Source organism: Neomonachus schauinslandi, chromosome 10 (assembly GCF_002201575.2).
Source record: "Neomonachus schauinslandi chromosome 10, ASM220157v2, whole genome shotgun sequence".
Taxonomy (NCBI): Eukaryota; Metazoa; Chordata; class Mammalia; order Carnivora; family Phocidae; genus Neomonachus; species Neomonachus schauinslandi.
The window spans coordinates 116,330,500-116,352,503 of NC_058412.1; the positions used below are offsets into that span (position 1 = coordinate 116,330,500).

General features: G+C 43.0%; 1 protein-coding gene across 1 annotated transcript in view; it reads left to right on the forward strand.

Moving 5' to 3' along the window:
* Positions 1–1,162: 1,162 nt before the first annotated feature.
* Positions 1,163–22,004, forward strand: part of RPN2 (ribophorin II) — a 51,570-nt gene continuing 30,728 nt past the window's right edge. Inside the window, exons 1-7 of the mRNA XM_044919041.1 lie at positions 1,163–1,177; positions 1,482–1,757; positions 12,833–12,928; positions 13,489–13,664; positions 18,199–18,274; positions 19,257–19,391; positions 21,773–21,949. Coding sequence (XP_044774976.1) covers positions 1,163–1,177; positions 1,482–1,757; positions 12,833–12,928; positions 13,489–13,664; positions 18,199–18,274; positions 19,257–19,391; positions 21,773–21,949 — 951 coding nt within the window. The remainder of the gene's footprint in view (positions 1,178–1,481; positions 1,758–12,832; positions 12,929–13,488; positions 13,665–18,198; positions 18,275–19,256; positions 19,392–21,772; positions 21,950–22,004) is intronic.

Below are 22,004 nucleotides of genomic sequence, written 5' to 3' on the forward strand. Positions count from 1 at the left end.
TGTAACAAAAGTCATGTGAATGTGGTCTCTCAAAATACCTTGTACTGTACTCACCCTTCTTGATATAGATGCTTACGTGATAAAATGTCTGCATGATGAGATGAAGTAAGGTGACTGATGTAGGCATTGTGATGTAGCATTAGGCTACTACTGACCCGACAGTACTGGACCGTGGTTGAATGTGGGTAACTGAAACCGTGGAGAGTATGGATAAGGTGGTGGTGGGGCGGGGGCTGGTGGATACTGTTCTGTTAATTATATGGCAGTCAATTCATGAAGCAGCCCATAGAATGTACCACTCATAACTGCTTCCTGTCTCCTGGAGCATAATAGACAAGGATTAATTTTTCTTTTCATTTATTTAGCAAATATTAATTCAGTACTAATACCTGCCAAGCAGTGTTTAATACTTGGAAATACTGGGATGTACAGAAAAAACTGTCTATCCTCATGGAACTTACACTTTAGCAGAGGAATCAGACATTACCCCATTAATTATAGTTGTGAAAAAGACTACATAGAAGAAGTACAGGTTGCTATATGCATGGATAGAGCAGCAATAATAGTGATGGTAATAGAAGTAGCGAACATTTATGTAGCTCTTGTTATAAGCCAGTCACCATTATAAGATCTTTCTATGTTAACTCATGTAATCCTCATTACACTCCTGCGGTAGGTACTGTTATTATCCCACTTTATGCTTGAGGAAACTGAGGACGGACTGGCTACATTGTAACTGCCACAGCCATATTGCTAATAAATGGCAGAACTAGGATTTATTTATTTACTTATTTTCAAAGTATGTATGTGTGTATTTATTAGAGAGTGCACAAGCAGGGGAGGGGCAGAGGGAGAGGTTGAGAGAGAATCCCAAGCAGGTTCCATATCCAGTGCAAAATGTGACGGGGGGCTCAGTCTCACAACCTTGAGATCATGACCTGATTCAAAACCAAGAGTCTGACGTTTAACTGACTGACTGAGCCACCTGGGCACTTGGGCAAAGCTAGGATTTAAACCTGGCCTCAGAGGTCACATTCTTCAGTATTTTATAGTACTGGGGACCTAACCTGAGGAAGGGCAGTTGGGGAGACTTCTTGAGGAAGAGATACTTGAACTGAAATCGGAGAGTAAAAAAAAGTTGAAAGTTGAAGTAAGGGAAAGCATGAAAAAGTGCTGGGTAGGGTAGAACATGACTTGTTAGAGGAACAGAGAGGGGTCCAGAGAGCCACAGATGGAAAGAAGAATGAGGGAAGAGAACTGGTGAGAGGCAGGCGAGGCCATGGTGAGGATTCAGGATTGGGCCTGTCTTAGAGGCATAGGAGTTGCAGACGTACTTGAAATGGGAATGGCATGATGCGTCCTGTGCTTCAGCGACACAGAGGCTACTGGGAGGACATTTCAGATGGATGAAGATAGTGCCCACCACTTTCCCAGGACTTCTCCCAGTTCCCTCCCCCTTCCTCACATGATTTGGTTCCCAGACCTTGGTGCACACCATCATTGGAACTGTATATAGAACTTGGGAATTGTTTGGATTGTATTTAATAGTCATTTCCCCCCAAGGTTCAAGCACTGTCTTCCTGTTGGCCCTGACAATCATAGCCGGCACCCAGGCTCTGACGCCCACTCACTACCTCACCAAGCCGGATGTTGAGAGACTGAAAGCCTCACTGGACCGCCCTTTCACAAGTTTGGAATCTGCTTTCTATTCCATCGTGGGACTCAGCAGCCTTGGTGCCCAGGTGCCAGATGTAAAGGTAAGGCTACTTTTGTCTGGGCCTCATCCCTTAACTGTGTTCCTTGTGTGTACTTCAGAACTCTTGCTCCTTTGAGGATGACCAAGGCTAATCCAATATAATAAATACTTACTTCAGTCTGACAGATTTTTTTTCTTTTAATGCCTAATGTATGTTTAGGACCATGCCAGGTGTTTTAGTAGAATATAGAGAAGAGCAAGTCTTAGAAACTTTACTTTTTATTTTAAGCTTAAATTTTGCCTCTAGAAACTATTGCTGTAGTTCTGAGTGAGACTGTATAGTACCACATGTACTTGTTAAGTGCCCTGTATGTGTGACAAATAAAGGAGTTTAAGATGGGGGCATTCATTTTTATTAAACACTGCCAGTCACCACATCAGGCAGTTTTGATATACTTTTTGGACCTTTGATGAGGAAAATGCATCACAACTAAAACTTCCTGGATTTAGGAAAAGGTTCAGTCTTTTCTTCTTCTTCTTTTTTTTTTTTTTTTAAGCGATTTTATCTATTTATTTGAGAGAGAAAGAGAGTGTGAGCACACAAAAGCAGGGAGGGGCAGAGGGAGAGGGATGATGTGGGGCTTGATCCCAGGACCATGGGGTTATGACCTGAGCTGAAGGCAGACGCTTAACCGACTGAGCCACCCAGGCGCCCGGAGAATGTTTAGTCTTAAGTGAATTTAATTTAATTTTATTTATTTTAAAGATTTTATTTATTTATTTGACGGAGAGAGACACAATGAGAGAGGGAACACAAGCAGGGGGAGTGGGAGAGGGAGAAGCAGGCTTCCCACAGAGCAGGGAGCCCATTGCGGGGCTCGAGCCCAGGACCCTGGAATCGTGACCTGAGCCGAAGGCAGACACTTAGCGACTGAACCACCCGGGCGCCTTGTGAATTTACATTTTATTCATTACAGTAGCATGGACAGCTAGGGCAAAGAGGTTAAGACCAGGTTTCTCATATAAGCCTTGTGTATTAGTTTTCTTTTTTTAAAGATTTATTTACTCATTTTAGAGAAAGAGAACTTGAGTGGGGGAAGGGGCAGAGGGAGAGAATCTCAAGTAGACTCCCACTAAGCGCAGAGCCTGTCGCATGGCTCAGTCTCACGACCCTGAGATCATGACCTGGGCCAAAATCAGGAGTTGGCCACTTACCTGACTGAGCCACCCAGGTGCCCCTATGTATTAGTTTTCTATGGCTGCATAACAAATGACCACACATTTAGTTATTTAAAATAGCACTCATTTATTAGCTGATAGTTCTGTGGTCAGAAGTCCAGGCAGGCTTGGCAGGGCTCTCTAGTTAGTGTCTCAGAAGGTCAAAATGATGGTGTTGCCAGGCTGGGCTCTTTTCTGCCGGTTCTGGGGAAGAATCTGCTCAGTCTCTCCTCCAGATGGTTAACAGAATGCATGCAGTTCCCTGTGGTTGTAAGTCTGAGATCTCCATTTTCTTGTGGGCTATCAGCCAAAGGCTGCTCTCTGTTCCTCAAGGCCACCCACATTTTTTCTTATGTTGTCCCCTCCCCATTTAAATCAGTAATGACATGTTAAGTTCTTATTCTTCAAATCTCTGATCTCTTCTGCTACCAGCCAGAGAACTCTGCTTTTAAAGATCCTTTTCATCTACAGTAGTTTCTGTCTCCCCCTCCCCCAGTACCTTTTATTTGTAGAACAAGCCAGATCACTTATCCTGGAGAATTTTCTACATTTTGCCTTTGATTAATAGCATCCTCATGCTGTTTGTTTGTAGTTTTTTTTTTTTTTTTTAAGGTTTTTTAAGAGAGAGAGAGAAAGAGCATCAGCTGGGGGGAGGGGCAGAGGGCAGGGAGAAGCAGACTCCCCGCTGAACAGGGAGCCCAATGTGGGGCTCATCCCAGGACCCTGGGATCATGACCTGAGCCGAAGACAGACACTTAGCCAACTGAGCCACCCAGGCGCCCCCTCATGCTGTTTTTGAACATAGTTCTTATCTTTTTTTTTTTTTTTTAAGATTTTATTTATTTATTTGACAGAAACACAGCAAGAGAGGGAACACAAGCAGGGGCAGTGGGAGAGAGAAGCAGGCTTCCTGTGGAGCAGGGAGCCGGATGTGGGGCTCGATCCCAGGACCCTGGGGTCATGACCTGAGCCGAAGGCAGACGCTTAACAACTGAGCCACCCAGGCACCCTACTTCCTATATTTTTTATTCATATAAGCGGATAGTTAGCTCTTGAGGCTTAATTATATTCAGGTCAGTTTTCTTGGCAGAAATATTTCATAGGTGGTGCTATGTACTTCCTGTCATTGGTGCATAATACCTGGTTGTTTCACTTTTAGTTATGATAAAGTTGGATCATTGGATTTGGGTATTGTCAGATTAACCTATCTCTTGTAAACAGTATGTAGTAGGGACTTGTTTTTTTTTTTGTTGTTGTTGTTTTAATCCAGTCTGACAATCTCTGTCTTTTAGTTGGGGAGTTTAGTCAATTTATATTTAATGTAACTATACTGTTGGGTTTAAGTTTACCATCTTGTTATTTGTTTTTTACTAGTCTAGCTATTTTTTTTCCTCCTTCTTTCCTGTCTCAGATTGAATAAATTTTGATTATTCCATTTGATCTCTTCTGTTGGTTTTTTAGCTCTACTTATTTTTTTTAGTAGTTGCTCTAGAGATTATAATATGCATTTGAACTTACCACAGTCTACTTTGAATTATTATTTTGCTGTGTCACGAATAATGAAAGAACCTTATAACAACATATTTCTATTTAAACTCCCATCATTTGTACTATCATTTTCACACTTTTTACTTTCTTTTAAGTATCACAGCCTTATACTGTCTGTTGTCCAGTGTCTCAACTTCGTATATTTTTTCAGTTTTATAGTTATTTATGGCAGGAGGGTAAGTTCAATACCTTTAATTCTGCCATGGCCAGAACTGGTAGTCCCAGTTAATGTTTTGCAATCCATGGTAGTTGTTATTCTTTTTTTTTTTTTTCTTTTTCTTTTCTGAAGTATAGTTGATATGCAATAACAGTTGTTATTCTTTTTGATGCTCAGAATGTCTTTGTGTGTTTTTTGTTCGATTTTATGCGATCCACCAGTCTGAGAGTTTCTGATGTCTTAGGCTTATTTTTACATTTCCTGCTCCAGACTAGAATCAGTAATCGCAATTGATTTATTGAATGCCTTATATATGCTGGGTACAGTGGATATATTATCTCGAGTTAATTGTCTTAATTCTAAGTGGTCAGAAATATTATCCTGTAATAGAGAAGGAAATGGAAGTTCAGAGGGGTTAAGTAATTTGGCCGATGTCTGCTAGCCATCATCTTTTTTTTTTTTTTAAGATTTTATTTATTTATTTATTTGAGAGAGAGAGAGAAACAGCATGAGAGTGGAGAGGGCCAAAGGGAGAAGCAGGCTCCCTGCTGTTGCGGGACTTGATCCCAGGACTCCGGGATCATGACCTGAGCCCAAGGCAGTCGCTTAACCAACTGAGCCACCCAGGCGCCCCTGCCAGCCATCATCTTAATACCATATGGCGGAACTGTTGACAAACTATGGCCCCCAGAGTCAAATCCAGCTTGAAGCCTGTTTTTTGTAAATAAAGTTTTATTGGAACACAGCCACACCCACTCATTTATATATTGACTGTGGCTGCTTTTGCACTTTAGCAATAGAGTTGAGTAGTTACTAAAGAGACTATCTGGCCCAAAAAGCCTAAAATATTTACTCTGTGGTCCTTTGCAAAAAATTTGCTAATCCCTGCTGTATGAGGTCCACACTTATTCAGGTTTCTTCCTGACAGCTGTCTCTTGTTTCTGCCTAGTATTTCCTTCCTATGCATGACTGTATTAAGGAAACAGACTTTTCCTTGTGATTACCCTGTTATAAATCCTGTAGGTGAATCCTCCTGAGTAAAATTAGTTTCTCTCCAAAGAAAGAGTACAGGCATCAGCGCTGGTTAGCCCAAGTTTTTTTTGTTTTTGTTTTTTTTAAGATTTTATTTATTTATTGGGGAGAGAGAGTGCAGAGCGAGTGAGCTAGTGAGAGAGGGAGAGAGAGAGAGCACGAGTGGGGGGGGGAGGGTCAGAGGGAGAGGGAGAAGCAGACTCCCTGCTTAGCGGGGAGCCTGATACGGGGCTCGATCCCAGGCCCATGGAATCATGACCTGAGCAGAAGGCAGAGGCTTAACCGACTGAACCACCCAGGTGCCCCTTGCCCAAGTTTTTGATTCTGGTTCCACCTCTCTATAAAAGGGGAGTTATGATGCCTTCCTCACTGGATCATTGTAAAGATAAAGTGAAATCATATTATGCCAAGTAAGTGATTGGTCCACAAAAGGCCCTTCAAGTGGTAGTTATTATTATTATCATCATCAATATTTAAAAAGTTTTGCTTCTATTTATAATCTATTCAGGTGAGTTCAGACAATGCCTGGTGCAGATACTGCAATGTACAGAAGGCTGCAGTGTCTGTAGAGGGGGGACGGCTGGGGACAAGAGAGAGCAAACTGGGAGACACAGAGTGGAGCAGTCTTGACTCGTAGAGGTTTTGTATTATGAGGTATAGGAGATAAAATTGGAATATTAGGTTAAGGTTGAATTTTGGTGGATTTGAATGCAGGAGAGTGGTTTCTACTGGTCATTTTCAAACTTCTGTGGAACTGTAGGATTCAGTCTAGGGGGGATCATGGAGGAGTGAGCCGCTCTCACGTTAGCTAGAGCAGTGCCTTTTTCTCTGTCTCATGATTGAGAATTCCACATGGATTTAGGTTGAACACATACTCCTAGAGGTGTTCCCTGCTGATGTCCTGAGTTTGAAGGGATGTTGGTCAGGGCTGAAGATACAGACTGAAGCTATCCAGACAGCTGCAGTGCAGTGTGATTGGGGGTAATTGCATGGTTGGGCCAGCTACGGCTTTATGTTTATAAAACAGACTCTAAAGTCAGACTGCTTGGTTTCAAGATCTTGACTTTAGAACTATACAACCGAGTGACCTGTGCAGCTTACTGAACCTTTCAGAATCTGTTTTCTCATCTGTAAGATAGAGATAATAATAATAATAATAGCTTGCAGGTGATGTATGTTAGGGAAGTTAGCATGGTGCTGGCATGTAGTGAGTATGTACTAAATATTAGCTCTTAGCTCTATTATATAGTAGTGGGGTTAATGTACATTGATTGACATTTTTTCTCCACTGTCATCCCTATTGCTTGATGTCTAATACACACAGGTTGTTGAACAAATAATGTTGAATGAATTGTAAACGTTAGCTTATTAGAAATGGAAGCTCTCAAATGTGCCTGTTGATCAGAAAATAAATGGGTTAATCACATACTTCACTCTTTGAGTCGCTTACGGAGGGTGCTGTGGTGATTGTGTAATGTGTGCATTATAAGCAATGGAAGGAAGGGAGTTGAATGCAAGTTTCAGGCTATTGAATTGTCTTATTGGTTGTCACACTAGATAAATCCATTGAGGACAGTCTCCATTACTGCTACTTCCATGTGGTGATGCGTGTCCTGCTCCATTATTGTTGCTTTCAGCTGAGCGGAGAGAACTCCTTCGGTCCTGCTAGATGCATTGAACTGGTTGCTCTCAGAGATAGATCCTTAGGGGAGATTTTGGTTATTTTGTCACAAGGGATTTTAGCAGCAAAACCAAGAGGAATGGGGCTTACTAAGAAGTTGAGAATAGAAAGCAGTTCTAGGAACAGCAGAGTGTGGAATGAGAGTTGATTTTAGGTGTTATGAAGAGTGAACATCTTTCATTTTAATAGTCAGGTACTGTACATGTATTTTTTTTTAATATTTTATTTATTTGACAGAGAGAGACACAGCGAGAGAGGGAACACAAGCAGGGGGAGTGGGAGAGGGAGAAGCAGGCTTCCCGCCGAGCAGGGAGCCCGATGCGGGGCTCGATCCCAGGACCCCGGGATCACGACCCGAGCCGAAGGCAGACGCTTAACGACTGAGCCACCCAGGCGCCCCTGTACATGTGTATTTAAAAACCATAAGCACCTGAGAATGATGATTTTATAGATATTATTGCTTAGCTTTCTATAAGATTTAAGAACAATGGTGGGAGTTTTGTATTCATTATACTGAAAATATGAAGTAAATAGGATATATACTACGGCAAAAATTGTGATGTAGTATTCGAGTGACTGAAATCAGTGAACATTAGGCAGTGTATACAGGTTGTCAATCATACACTTTCCCTATCTGTAAAAGGGGATGGTGATAACTATCTTACAGGGTTGTTATGGGGATTAAATGAGATGATAAAGTATAAAGTGCTTAGCTCAGTGTCTGGTACATGGTGAGCACTTATGAAGGTCAATATATTTGTACCGTTCAACAAGTACTGAGTGCTTGCTGAAAGCCAGGTACTCAGCTGATTGCTGGGGAGAGCAGACAGTCAGACATTCCTTCGGGCAGTAATTTACTTACGTAGCGTCTGCTATGTGCCAGGCATTATGCTAAGTGCAGAGAAGACAACAGCTCATTATCTAGTGAAAGACAGGGACCATGATAGCGAGACCAGGTGCTGAGTGCAAAGGGACTCCTAGTGTGTGGAAGGTCCCAGACACAGGTAGTGTGAGAGTCCAGTAGAGGGAGCAGCTTGCTCACCCTGTCTGCTGGGAAAGCTTACTCTAAGCCCCAACCTTGTACAGGGGACTGGCTGCTGCACAATTTAGTCATTCAGCAGATACTTAGTGAGTTTCTGCTATGTGCTAGGCACTGGGGATTCAGTGTTGAACAATGAGAGAGAGAGAGCCTCTGCCCTCTTGGAATGTATACTCTAATAGTGGAGATAGGCATTGGTCATATAATCAAGTAGATATATGAATATTTATAACAATGGTAAGTTTTATGAAGGTGAGATATATGGTGTTATAAATAGGGGACTTTGACTTGGTCAGGGAAGGCTTTTCCGAGGAAATCTTTGAGCTTAAATCTCACTCTGTAGCCCCCTAAATTACAGCTCCTTGAGCCCAGGGACTTTGTTCATTTTATTTGTTGTGCATCTCCAGTGCCTAGAGTAGCACCTGGCTTGTGGTAGGCACTCAGTAGTTGTTTACTAAGTGAAGGAAGGGATGATTGATCTGAATTCTAAAGGGAAAGTAGGAGTTAACTGGGAGACTAGGGAGGGAAGGAACTTCAGGCAGGGGGAATGGCAGGGGCAAGGGTCCTGTGCAGGCAAGGAGTAGGTTACATTTGAGAGACTGAGAGGAGGCCACATGTGGAGCTCCAGATAATGGGAGAGAGAGGAGTGGAGCCCGAGGGGAAGGTAGTGGCTAAGTCTCAGTGCCTCGGTAGCCACAGGAAAATGTTTGCTTTTTCTCTAAAGAGCAGTTGATTTTAAGCAGCAAGTATCAGGATCCATTTTCATTTTGGAAAGGTTTCTCTCCTGTTCTGTAGAGGACAGACTTTGGCAGGGGATTATGGGGCAGGACTGAATGCAGAAAGGGTGCAAAAGGTAACACCCAGACTTCCAACTTCTGCTGCACAGGTGGATGGTTGGGCCATTCCATAAGACGGGAACACGGAAAGAGAATGAGGTTTGTGTGGGCAAGACCATGAATTTGGTCTTAAATATGTTGACCTTGAAGTGCCTTTGAGTCATATAAGTGCCATTGAGAGAAGTCTGGGCTGGGGGTACAAATCTGAGACTGTCTGCATAGAGGTTCTGGATGAAGCTGTGGGCATGAATGAGATTGCCTAGAGAGAGAGAAGATGGATGAGAAGTGGGCTAAGGAGTTGAAAAATTCCACTGTTGAATGATCAGGTAGAAGAGGATGAAACTAAGGAGCAGCTGAGAGTAGAAGAAGAGCCAGAAGAGTGCAGGGGATTCCTCGAAGGGAAGGAAGGGAATATTTCAGAATGAGGAAGTGATCAGTTCTGTCCAGTGTTGAGGGAGGGAGTACTGGGAAGTATGCTTTGGCTTTTCCAATTGGAGATTTGCTGGTAGAAAGAGAAAGAAGGTAGCAGATGGAGGGTGGGAGTAGGTAGAAGGATCAAGGAAAGTTTATTTTAAAAGAAGTCTTGAAGGGATACCTGGGTAGCTCAATCAGTTGAGTGTCTGCCTTCAGCTCCGGTCATGATCCCAGGGTCCTGGGATTGAGTCCCATGTCAGGCTCCCTGCTCAGCCGGGGGCCTGCTTCTCCCTCTGCCTGCTGCTCCCCCTGCTTGTTCTCTCTTTCTCACTCTCTTTCTTTCTGTCAAATAAATAAATAAAAGTCTTAAAAAAAAAAAAGAAGTCTTGAGTTTTGTTAATATGTCAGGAGTTACCAGTTGAGAGGGAGAAGTTGAACTGACAAGGTGGATGGGCTTCCAGATGGAGAGAAGAGCCTGTACTAAGCCTGGAGGCTTAAAGGTGCTTGTTGGGTGTTGGGGGCAGTGGGTGGGTTGTCCAGGGCAGCTGGAGCAGAGGCGTGGGGGGAAGTGTGGTAAGACGTGCATAAGAAAAAGGTGGGCCTGGTTACAAAGGACCTGGTGCGGGGGTTCTCGCCTGGGTATGCCTCCATAGCACGACAAGGCAACAAAAGTCTGGCGAGATTACAGAGCGTGGTGTGCGAGGGGTTAAGAGTAGTTGGGAGACGTTAATGGATGAACTAAGGGAGAGGTAAGGGCAGATGAGAGAGATTTAGCTGTCTTTTGGCTCCTGATTCTGTTCGGGGAACTGTAGGGAAGAATGGGTTGAGAAAAGCACTGATGTTCTTCGCTCAGGAGGATGTTTAGATAATTGGAGTATTAATAGAGGGCTCAGAAAGTTGGACAGGAGCAGATAGGGAATGGACATTTAGGGGGTGATTTGCAGGCTTCAGTTGGGAAGATGAGTCTGGAATAAGGACAGCTGAAGTCAGAGTTAAAAACTGCTGCAAGTAGCCAGCTGAGGCCTCAGCAGTGGGTGGGCTTACTGAGCGTCCAGGGTGTGTCTCCCGGGTTCTTCTCTCACTTCTGCTGCTGCTGTTAAAACCAAGTTGACACTGGGAGCTTTGAGGCCACTGACTGCTCGTACTGTTTACCTTGATTTGTCTGGGCAAAGAATTAGAATTGGCACGTTGCTGGTTTTCTTCCAGGACAAATCAGAGGTTGTACAGCTCAGACTGTGGAGCTAGGCTGCCTGGGTTTGAATTCTAGCTCCTCCATTAAGAGCTGAGTGACCTTGGATAAGTAACTTTGCCTCTCTGATGCCTCAGTTTTCTTGTCTGTAAACGTAAGATAATAGGAGAGCCTAATGCATAGTGAGAAATGCACATCAAGCACTTAGAACAGTGTTGACACATTATGGCAGCAATGACCATAATCCTTGTTTAGGGGTCTTGGATGCTGTTGTTCTATTGTTAAAGCACCAGATGGCGACAAAGCACGTGTCTTAAGCTTACCTACAGTCTGCTGAAGGATTCCTTAACTAGATTGTTCTCTTCAGATCCCTAATTTGTGCAGGGTGAAGTATTTCTTTCTTTGGTTTCTTTCGAACTTCTGGTTGAAACTCATTTGTTTTGAGACTGCCACTTAAATTTTATTCATAAAATTAAAAAATAGATTTTTGGTTAAAGTAGCACATGCACACAGTAAAACATCAGATAATACAGCACAGCTGTTAGTGGAAAGCAGCAACCTGTTATGTGGCCCCCCTTGCCCTACACTCTGTCCTACTCCTCAGAAGCACCCACCAGTAACTATTTTATTGCCATTTAATTATGAATAGGTGACTTTTATGTTACCTCAATCAAAATATTTAGTGATAAAACTATTAAATAATATTTCTTGGAGTTTGATACAATAAGAATAGTGTGGATTTTATAATGTGCCTGCTTTGTGGCAGGCCCTGTGATTGGGGTTCATCCAAAGTCTTTGCTCTTACATAACTGGTCATGGAGGGAGGTAGTTAGTACCGTATGGTAAGTGCTTTGGGGGAGCACTCTGGGGGGGGAAGGCACCTGGCCTAACTTGGGATGAATGTCAGTGAAGGTTTTTTGGAAGAGGTGACACCTGAGCAGAGATGAAGATAGGATCTGGTTTGGCAGACAGGAGGGGCAAAGGACAGGTGCTCCCAGCGGCAGGAATAGCAGGGTCACATACATACCAAGGCGAGATCATAGTGTCTTTGGGTCGCCAGAGTACGATGGAGGGTAAGATTTGGGAGTTGGAGGTGGTGTGGTGATGAAGCTGGCCCTGAAAGTGAATGTCAGTCATGAGGGTATTTTATGCTGTATCAGAAACTTGGACTCTTGTTCTGAGGATAGTAAGGAACTACCCAAGGGTTCTGATATGTGGTTGCATTTGTATTTTGTAAAGATCACCTTGAGCAGTCAGTATGCAGAATGGACTACGTGGCTTGAGACCAGTTAAGAGATGATTATAACAATCTAGGTGAGAAATGGCAAGTGCCTGAAATAAGGCAATGAGAGAAACCAGAGGATGGGGATTGGGTTTGAAAAACGAGAAGGGAGATAAGTTCACTAGTCCTGTAGGGTAAGGGAGAAGTCAAGAGCGATTCCTAGGTTTCTGCTTCCGGTAGCTGGGTAGGTGGTGGTGCCTATACAGGAGCTAGAAAGTCCAGGAGCAGAAACAGAAGGTTTCAAGCTCATTTTAGATGTGCTGAACCTGACTTAGCTTTGGAGACATCTAAGTGGAGACCCCAGTACAGTTAGAATCAGAGGAGACGCTTAGCTTTGTCACCTTTACCAGGTAACTTACTACTCCAAGCCTCAGTTTCTTTTTCTGTTAAATGGGAATGATAATATCTACCACAGGGTCCTTAGGTGTTCATTAAGAGGAAGAGCATCATAACAGCACAGGTTATGGCCAGAGCAGGTGGTCAGTGGAAGCGGTTTCTTTCCTTTTTTTCTAGGGTTCAGAAGGACTAAAGTACTTGAGGTTTGTTGCTCTTGGCATGAACTCAGCAATTTTGTGTGATACAGTGTCCTAAGGAAAATACCTGCTTAAAACGTGAAATCTTGTATAGCTCATACTTTAAGCCATCATAGATTGCTTAGAATTTTGTCATCAAAAAGCATGTACACTTTCCCAGTCTCTGTGTATATCACCACTTATCACTGACTTTCCACCCCTGTTTAGAAAGCGTGCACCTTCATTAAATCAAACCTTGATCCGGCCAGTGTGGACTCCCTTTTCTATGCAGCCCAGTCCAGCCAGGCCCTCTCAGGGTGCGAGGTGAGTCTAACTTCTACATTTATATTTACTTTTGAAATATAAAGTGTTTTTTTTTTTAAAGAGGGAGGGTTGTGTCAGATTAATTTTTTTTTTTTTAACAATGAGAATCCATTAGTGTGGGTAGAAATTCCATTCTTATGATTTTGTTTTTCTTAAGAAAATGGAGTTTATTTTTAGCCCCCGAGTTTTCACTTTTTGGGGCTTTTAAATAACTTTTCCTATAGTTGCCTCTCTTCTGGGAAGCCTTGATTTTTCTTTCCATCTCCCTTTGACATTTTAAAAATGTTCAAAGTAAAGGAAGAATGCCCCTCATACCAGATTTCTGGAAATCCATTTTATTGAACATAGGGGAGCCATGTAAGCAGGCATGTAACTTGCCAGAATCTTTTCAAAAGCGTTGTGCTGCATTCTTACAGACACTGAATTCTGGTGTCTGAGGAGCTGAGGGGCAACGATGGTGCGCCGCTGGGTGGTGTGACTTTGGCGGTTACTCTGCATGTTGTTGGTCACCCACTGCCAGCACCTGTTCTAAAACTCTGTGTCTGCCAATCCTTTCTTAGATCTCTGTTTCAAATGAGACCAAAGATCTGCTCCTGGCAGCTGTCAGCGAAGACTCATCCGTAACCCAGATCTACCATGCCGTGGCCGCCCTCAGTGGCTTTGGCCTTCCCTTGGCTTCCCAAGAAGCACTCGGTGCCCTTACTGCTCGCCTCAGCAAGGAGGAGACTGTGTTAGCGTAAGTCATCGTGTCGAGCGCTTCTCCGGCTTCTTCGGTGGCAGAGACTGTCCTGAAGAGGGTTCATCCACTGGTTCAGCGAATCTTTTCTGGGCACCTGCTATGTGCTGTGTGCTCTTCCAGGCGCTGCAGACGCAGTATTGAACCGAGGCAGGCAAGGTCCCTGTCCTGATGGGCTCACTTGGACACCGTGGTCCTCACGACACTGAGTCTGAACATAGACACACTGCCCCATAAAGACAGAATTGCTTTTGAGGTGAGAGGCTGCAGCAAGGGTTAGGAGATAACCGAGGGAAAGTGAGGCCAGCAAGCTGCGTGCATCTTTTGTTGAGCATTGGCCAGGGCACAGTGAGCTGTTGGCAGTGGGGGCTCTGCCCTGGAGGAGGGCTTACAGGATCCCTTGAAGTTGTGAGAGACAGCATCTGGTGGGAGAAGTGCATGCTCAGAGGGGAGAGCATTCTAGCAACCAGACTGTACTACTCTGCAAAAGGCTTAGGGAAGGAGAAGCACCTTACAGGAAAGGAACTCTGAGCAATTTTCCTCTGTTATAAATTTAAATGTTGTAATTGACTTGAGGACGTTGACTAAACTTTAAAGTGATAGTATATGTAGTTTTTTTTTCTGTAACACTGAAACTCCTCATTTAAAATGGTATATGTATTTTTGTTTTGTTTGTGTCCCCCCATTCAGTTGCAACCCCTGAAAGAGGGTAGAGCACCTGGCCTCCTGTTAATTGTTTAGCAATAGGTTGGTGACACCAATTCCCTGTTGCAGAATAGTTCAGTTTCCCAGAGTTTTTTGGGGTGGGGGGGGTGAGGGTGTTGTTTTGTTTTGGCTAAGTAAGATCAAAATGTTTCTAAACTGGAAGCTTTGTTAAGGGCAGGGCTCATAGTCAATTGCATTCTCTCTGTCACTTACACCCTGCTCATTGTCACATGGTCAGTCATCAGTAACTTTGGGGCTGTCTTTCCTGGGGCTGATGTTTTATATACACTTTCCCTAGTCAAGTACTGCTGTCCTTCGGTTTTAGATCACGTTATTTTGATCTCCTCTCATAATCTCTTGGGGGAGATCTCCAAGGATCCCCAGTGAGATCCCTAGTCTCCACTGTCAGTGCCTCAATCTGATGCCACCTTCTACAACAGAATCTTTCCATTTCCCTCCAAGCAAAAAAAAAAGTCTCCTTCCTCAAAATCCCAGAACAGGAAAAAGTGCAAAGGAAGTATATCCGTATCCATTTTGGAGTTAGACTTGGGTTTGAACACCAGCCTTATTCCTTCCTTGCTGTGTGACTTTGGGTTAGTCACTAACCTCCCCGAGCCTCATCTATAAAAGGAGACCAATAATCCTTACATCACAGAACAAATGTCAGGATTAAATGAGATAATGCATGAGAAGAATCTAACGCAGTGTCTGGGTCTTAGTGGGCATGCAACAAAAGCTCCTCCTCCTCTAGAGCACTTCCTTCCTAGGTCCCTTTCTTAGGAAGCTGGTTACTTCCTTGGTTGTACTGTAGTCATTTCTATATTAGATTGTAAGCATCTTTATTTGTGGTGCTCACACAGTGTGATGCATGGTAGGTGCCCCACAAAGAGTTAATAAAGGCTGAAACTATACTTTGACGTTTCTATTCTCTTGAAGAAAGCTGGCCGGTAGAAAGAGCACATGCTTGGGATCGGAAAGAACCGTGTTCAAATCCAGACCCTTCTACTTAATACGTCTGTGACCACGAGCAGGCTATGTAATCCCTCTATACCTCAGTGTATTCATGTGTAAAACGGGTACAGTGATATTTGTCTCATAGGATTATTGTGAAGATCAAACTGGCAGGATGCCTTGTATAACATTACTACCAACTTGTCCTTGCCCTGTTTAAGGAAATCTGATATAAATTAGGACTTCTAAATGGGCCTTCTACATTTAAGTGGATTTATTCTAGGATATGAGTGTTCATAAACTTGTCTAGAATGGAGGAAAAAATTTCTAGGTTTGAATGAACCATCTGAAAAGATGCCATTGTGGTCCCTCATAACCCAATTTCTTTAAAGCGTCTGTTGTATGTTAGCAAGACAAGATCGGCTTTCTTAGTGTTTGAATAAAGTACTCCAGAGGGAAAGAAATTGCCAACTGGAGAGTAAGTAATTAAAGCCAGTGACAAAACTTTTCAAAAGCTAAGTGGATTAATTTCATTCTTAAAAACTTCTGAAGTTGTTACCAGAATGACATTCACTCGTTCTAAAGAGAAAAATGATATCTTAATTGAAAAGTTCTTTCTCGGCTATCTTAGCAGCCTTTTCTGGGCTCAGCATTTATCACGGGCAGATGTGGGATTTTTATCTTGTTTGGAAGTTCAGGTTTCATTTTCTCTAGTGCATTTTAACAACAAGCATCCCCTAGGAGTCTTTGAATGCTTGGGGCTTCCCTGCCCATGAACTGTAACTGCTCTGTTTTCTAGCTTGTCATCTTAACAGGATTAGTTTTTCACAGAGGGAATCTAAATGGTTATGATCTCAACGGAAGCAGACAGATTCTCTGTCCACTCCCCAGCATGTTGACTTGATGGACAAGTGGTGGTTTTACACAAAGGCCCCATCACCTTTTGGGAAATAGGGGACCATTCTGGGGTTGAGCAGCAGTTGCTTTCTCCATTCCACCCAGAAAAAGCACCATTTCTATTTTCCAAGTTATCTGCACTAATAGAATCTAATAAAAAAAAATCTTATGTGTGCATACCTACCACGTTCTACCCTCAAAGTTTATCTTCCAGAAATACATTCATCAGTGGATGCAAATACATGAACAAGCCATAAAAAGAATGAGGTACTGACACACGCCGCAACCTAAGTGAGCCTTGAAAACGTGATGCAAAATGGAAGGAGCCAGACACAAGTTACATAGTGTATGATCCCATTTATAGGAGATATCCAGAATAGATAAATCCATAGACACAGATGCAGATTGGGGATTCCAGGGACTGTGCCCATTAAGCTGGGAAGAAGTTGCTCAATGGCCACAGGGTTTTCTTTTGGACTGATGGGAACATTTTGGAACTACATAGAGGTGGTGAGATACATACTACATACCACTGAATTGTTCATTTTTCAAATTGTTAATTTTCTTATGTAAATTTCAATTTAAAAATAGAGCTATAAATGAGGCCTGTTAACAGAACTCTATGACCTAGTACAACGTAAAGGTGTATCAACAGGAGAGTCAGTGAGTAAATTGTGGTACATCCAAGCAGTATAGTACTATATCATGGTTCATAAGTGTGAAGTACGTTTACATGTACTCATACAGAAAGACATATACATTATGCTATTAAGTTAGGAAGTTGGAAAACAATTATCTTTTCGGGGTAGGTGTTAAAGGAATTTTAACTTTCCTCTTTAATAATGTATTGCTCAGGGGCGCCTGGGTGGCTCAGTCATTAAGCGTCTGCCTTCGGCTCAGGTCATGATCCCAGGGTCCTGGGATCGAGCCCCGCGTCAGGCTCCCTGCTCAGCAGGAAGCCTGCTTCTCCCTCTCCCACTCCCCCTGCTTGTGTTCCCTCTCTCGCTGTCTCTCTCTCGCTGTCAAATAAATAAATAGAATCTTTTTTTAAAGATTTTAAAGAGAGAGAGAGCACAAGTAGGCAGAGAGAGAGGGAGAAGCAGACTCTCCACTGAGCAGGGAGCCTGACGCGGGGCTCGATCCCAGGACCCTGGGATCATGACCTGAGCCGAAGGCAGCCGCTCAACTGACTGAGCCACCCAGGTGCCCCTAAATAAAATCTTCAAAAAAAAATGTATTGCTTGAATTTTGGACAAATATGTGCTTTTATAATTAGAAATAAATGGTAGGGAAAGAAAAGGAGAATAAATTAATTCCTTTTATCTTATTTGATGTCTGAAGGGTGAGTGACTTTCAGGTCTCGCAGCAGCGTGAGGATCGCACGAGTATCAAACAGTCAGCACGTGTTTAATGAAGGCTTCCTGTTCATAGCACACGGATCTGGTTTCAGAAAAGTTGCTCCAAATTCTACCCAACAGTCTGCAAATGTAGATTCCGTAATATTTCTTTGGTCCTAGAGTTTCTCACTCTAGTAGAAAGTTCATAGGCAGCTAAGTTCTGCCTAGCATGGTGTGTTGTGCAACACGGGGATGCCAAATACCCTGGGCTGAATCGAATTCTGTTCTCCCGAAGAGCTTTTCTCTTCTAAACCTAAGTGAGTCTTACTCAGTGTTCTGTATGTGATGCCACTAAGAACAAAACAGATTTCTAGAGGAGGGTGAAGTTGTGCTCCGTCTCTTCTCTGTGCCCACAGTACTTACTTCAGGTCACGTTGCCTGGATTGCCTTCTCCTGCTGTTAGGATCTTTGTAACGTCCTTTCCCAACTGGATTGTAATTAAGCTCCTTAATGGCTGAGGCTGTCTTATACTTCTAAAGAACAGGACAGGGATATTCCTGAAAGCGTCCCAATATAGGAAGGAGTGAGCAGATGAAAGGAGATGAGACTTCACATTCACTGGGGTTCTACCCTTTATCTTCCAGAACGGTCCAGGCTCTGCAGACGGCATCCCACCTGTCCCAGCAGGCTGACTTGAGGAGCATCGTGGAGGAGATTGAGGTGTGAATTTATTTCGCCAAATTAATTTCCCAGCTCCTGTCTTTGAAACCTTTTAGAAGAGTCTTGCAGATAGACATGCATGGCTTATTCTGGCCAGTTACATTTCTTTTCATATCCATAGCACACTTACGTTCTTTGTATCAGAGCAATATGTCCTGGGGGATATTCGTTAGGGTAGAATAGATACACTATCACTTAGGCGACAAATTACTTTTCTAGCCTTTTGTAGGGATAGGTTCATAGTCCACAGATTTTAGAGCCTAACAAACCTGAAATTCAGGTATTTTTTCCGCTACTTATTTCTTTGTAATCTCAGACAAATTATTTAATGTCTGAGCCTCAATTCCTTAAATGGTGTTGTAGGAACAAGTGAAGTTTTAAAGTACCTGGTATATAATAAGTGCTCAGCAAGTGGTCACTGTGTTTTTATTATGACTTGATCCTTTCCTTTGCCTGGGACCTCCTGCTGCTCAGAGACTGCTCTCATGGACTACATAGTCTGTGATGTCAGGCAGTCCACCCAGTGTCCTCACTGGGTGCCCCACAGGCACGTTCACTGCCTTGTGTTGCCCAGGAGAGGAGCATGTCTCTCTCCATCCTTTAGAGCATTGAACGAGAAAGAGAAATGCTCTGCTCTGTAGGTTGTATCCAGATGGATGGCCGTGGAATCCATCTGTGTCCCGATGCTTCCTGGGTGCCCTGCAGCCTGGTGTCTTCAGTGCCCTGACTCCGGCGCTTGGGCTTGAGTACCAGGGGTCAGGGAAGGAGTGCTCCCAGGGCTGCGGAAGACACTGTTCTCTTCGGATGCCTGTGGGATATACTTTATTTCTGCCTCAGCATCTTATTTGACAAAGTACTAAATGACTGAGGGGTTCTCCAGATTTAGAGTGAGATTTCTCAAAACTGCCTGAGGTGACAGTGGTTTGCGTATCTCATTCTGTTATCACTTGACTTCCAACATGCTTTCATTTTGTCGTGACAGGATCTTGTTGCTCGCCTCGATGAACTGGGAGGTGTATATCTCCAGTTTGAAGAAGGACTGGAAACGACAGCCTTATTTGTGGCTGCCACCTACAAGCTCATGGACCACGTGGGGACTGAGCCATCCATTAAGGAGGTACCTAACCATTCTCAGGCGTGAAACCCAAAGGGGTTATTGACTTTATCTGCTAAGCATAGCTTTCTTCAAAGGGGGTATTGAGTTAGGCTTGGGGTGTAGTCACGTAGTGTCTTGGGTTAGGCATTGAAAACGAGAAACAGATGTAATGCCTATCCTCAAGAAACTGGTTGTCTATGGAATGGACAGGTAAACAAAGTGTCACATTTGCATTATTTTAATGTTTTATCATTTTTGTCTTAGAACACTTTACAGTTTATAAAGCATTCTTTTGTGTGGCTCATTTGATCGCCATAGGAAATCTGAGTAATATGCTCAGTCAGACTTGGTCCCTCTGTAGAGTGGCAGCATGACATGTGTGGGGGGACACACAGATAATAGGTGGTAGCAATGTCCCTAAACCAGGTCTCCCCATGCTGCAGACTCTCTCCTTCCTGCGCGTTGTGTAGTAGACCTCCAGCGTTGTTACATTTGCTTTAAATGGGGGAGGGTACGTCATGACGTGGTGACAAGAAGGGCACATGTATTACACTAGTGTCACCTCTCTTTTCTTCCTGGTACTCCTTACTGCTTGTCTCTTGAGTGATTTCCACGTCGGTGGCTCAGGCAAACCCTCCTCCTCTTGAGAAGTACGCTGTTCTCCTCCCTTCCACCTCATCCTTGGCAATGGCTAAATCTGAATGAATCTTTGCTGACTGACATAGTTCTCTGAGAGGCGTGTGTATCTACCAGACATCTATCAAGAGTTAATTCTTTTTTTCTTTTCTCTTTGTGTTTTTTTTTCGCCCTCAAGAGGAGCTTGTTAACCTGAAAGAACCTTTGGTTGAAATGTGTGTGGGAAGTCTCTTTGAGTTGGACCCTCTTTGTACCCCTTGTGCGTGAGAAGGTTACCAACCCTTGAGCTAAAGGATTTAAAATACAAGCTGCTGTTGTTTTAATTTTAGGAGGAGACATTTGGGTTCCAAGTTAGAACTTTGATTTCTTTTATGCATTTTGAGTTCTGTGCTGAGTTTCTTCAAGTAAATAGTAATTAATGATCTGTCTTGGGTAATTTGAATTGATTTTATATTTTCTCTGGAGGATATGACCTAATAATTTATTCATGTATTAGCATTCTTCTGTTTTCTTTGGTTCATCCTAAGTGTAGAAGATCTGGAGATACCATATTCTCTTAATTTCTATGATGGGTGAAGTGCAGGAATGTGGGTCTTACAGTACAAATCATTTAGGAACTCTCCTATACACGGCACAGTAGATGAATTGGTGATATTCTACATACACAACTTAAACTTTTTCTTGCTTTATTCCCAAGCTTCTACTAACCAGGTATTTGGCTGGAGTAATTTTGCTGTCACTGCTTTTGACATAACCATTCTGGTGAACAGTCACCCATTTTAACATGTCAACAGCCTAGTGATGGAAAAATGTAATTGGTACAATTAAAGAAAATTATTTCATGTCGACTGTGAATAACACTGTCGGGAACAAGGGAGCTCTTTTGTTAGATTGGAGGTTTTAAAAAACAAAACTGATTGAAGTGGAAAATGTTTCCTCTTAAGCAAACAACCTCCAGAATTTTAATAATGCCTTTTAGGTTCCATTTAAAAAAAAAAAAAAAACTGCTTTTAGTTTTCTTCTCTAAACAGTCCATTAGTTCTTAATGGAAAGTTATTTTAGTTTCTTTCTAATGTACATTTTGGCTATAAGGTTTCATCTTGTGAATTCAAACTTAACTCCAGTGTACTGCTCAGAGGGGGGTTGGGAGGGAAGTTAGCTTAGGTGGGAGGGTGAGAGGAATTAGGAAAGAATATATTTTATTCTGGAAGGAGACAAATAGATTTACATGTGAATTTTGATCTTGCTTTTTTTTTTTTTTCTTTTCCTGTTATAACTTGTAGGAGTTAACCTTTTAACCTCAGTTTTCTCCTTTGGAAAACATTGGTAATATCAATCTTTTCAGGGTTTTTGTCAAGATTTGAGTTCATGCATGTAAAGCACCTGTCATGGTATGTGACACATATAGTAATCTGGAACATAATTTACTGTTATATATTTTTTGGAATATTCTTTCATATCTCTGTAGTTCTCCAAAGGTACCTTGTATTTGTACAGGAAGCATTCAGTAAACAGTTGACAGATAAATGCGTGAATTTCAGTTTGAACCAGAGGATAGAGAAAACACCAAATCCAGGTTTTAATCTTAAATGCAGAATATTTGCTTTCCACCCCCCTCTTACCAATTTTGATTAATGGCGGAAAGATCCTCCATGCAAACACCTAGAAACAGATAAGGAATGACTTGAGCCAGTGGGGAGCGAGGGGTGGCTCTCCCGCCTTCCTGCCAGAGGCGGAGCTCAAGCTGCATTTCCCTTTTCTTTCAGGATCAGGTCATCCAACTCATGAATGCCATCTTCAGCAAGAAGAACTTTGAGTCACTCTCAGAAGCCTTCAGCGTGGCCTCTGCGGCTGCTGCGCTCTCTCAGAATCGCTATCACGTGCCAGTTGTGGTTGTGCCCGAGGGCTCTCCTTCCGACACTCACGAACAGGCTAGCCTTCGGGTATGACTACCGTGTCCACACTGTGCGGCCCTGATCGCTGTTTCCAGTGGAAGGC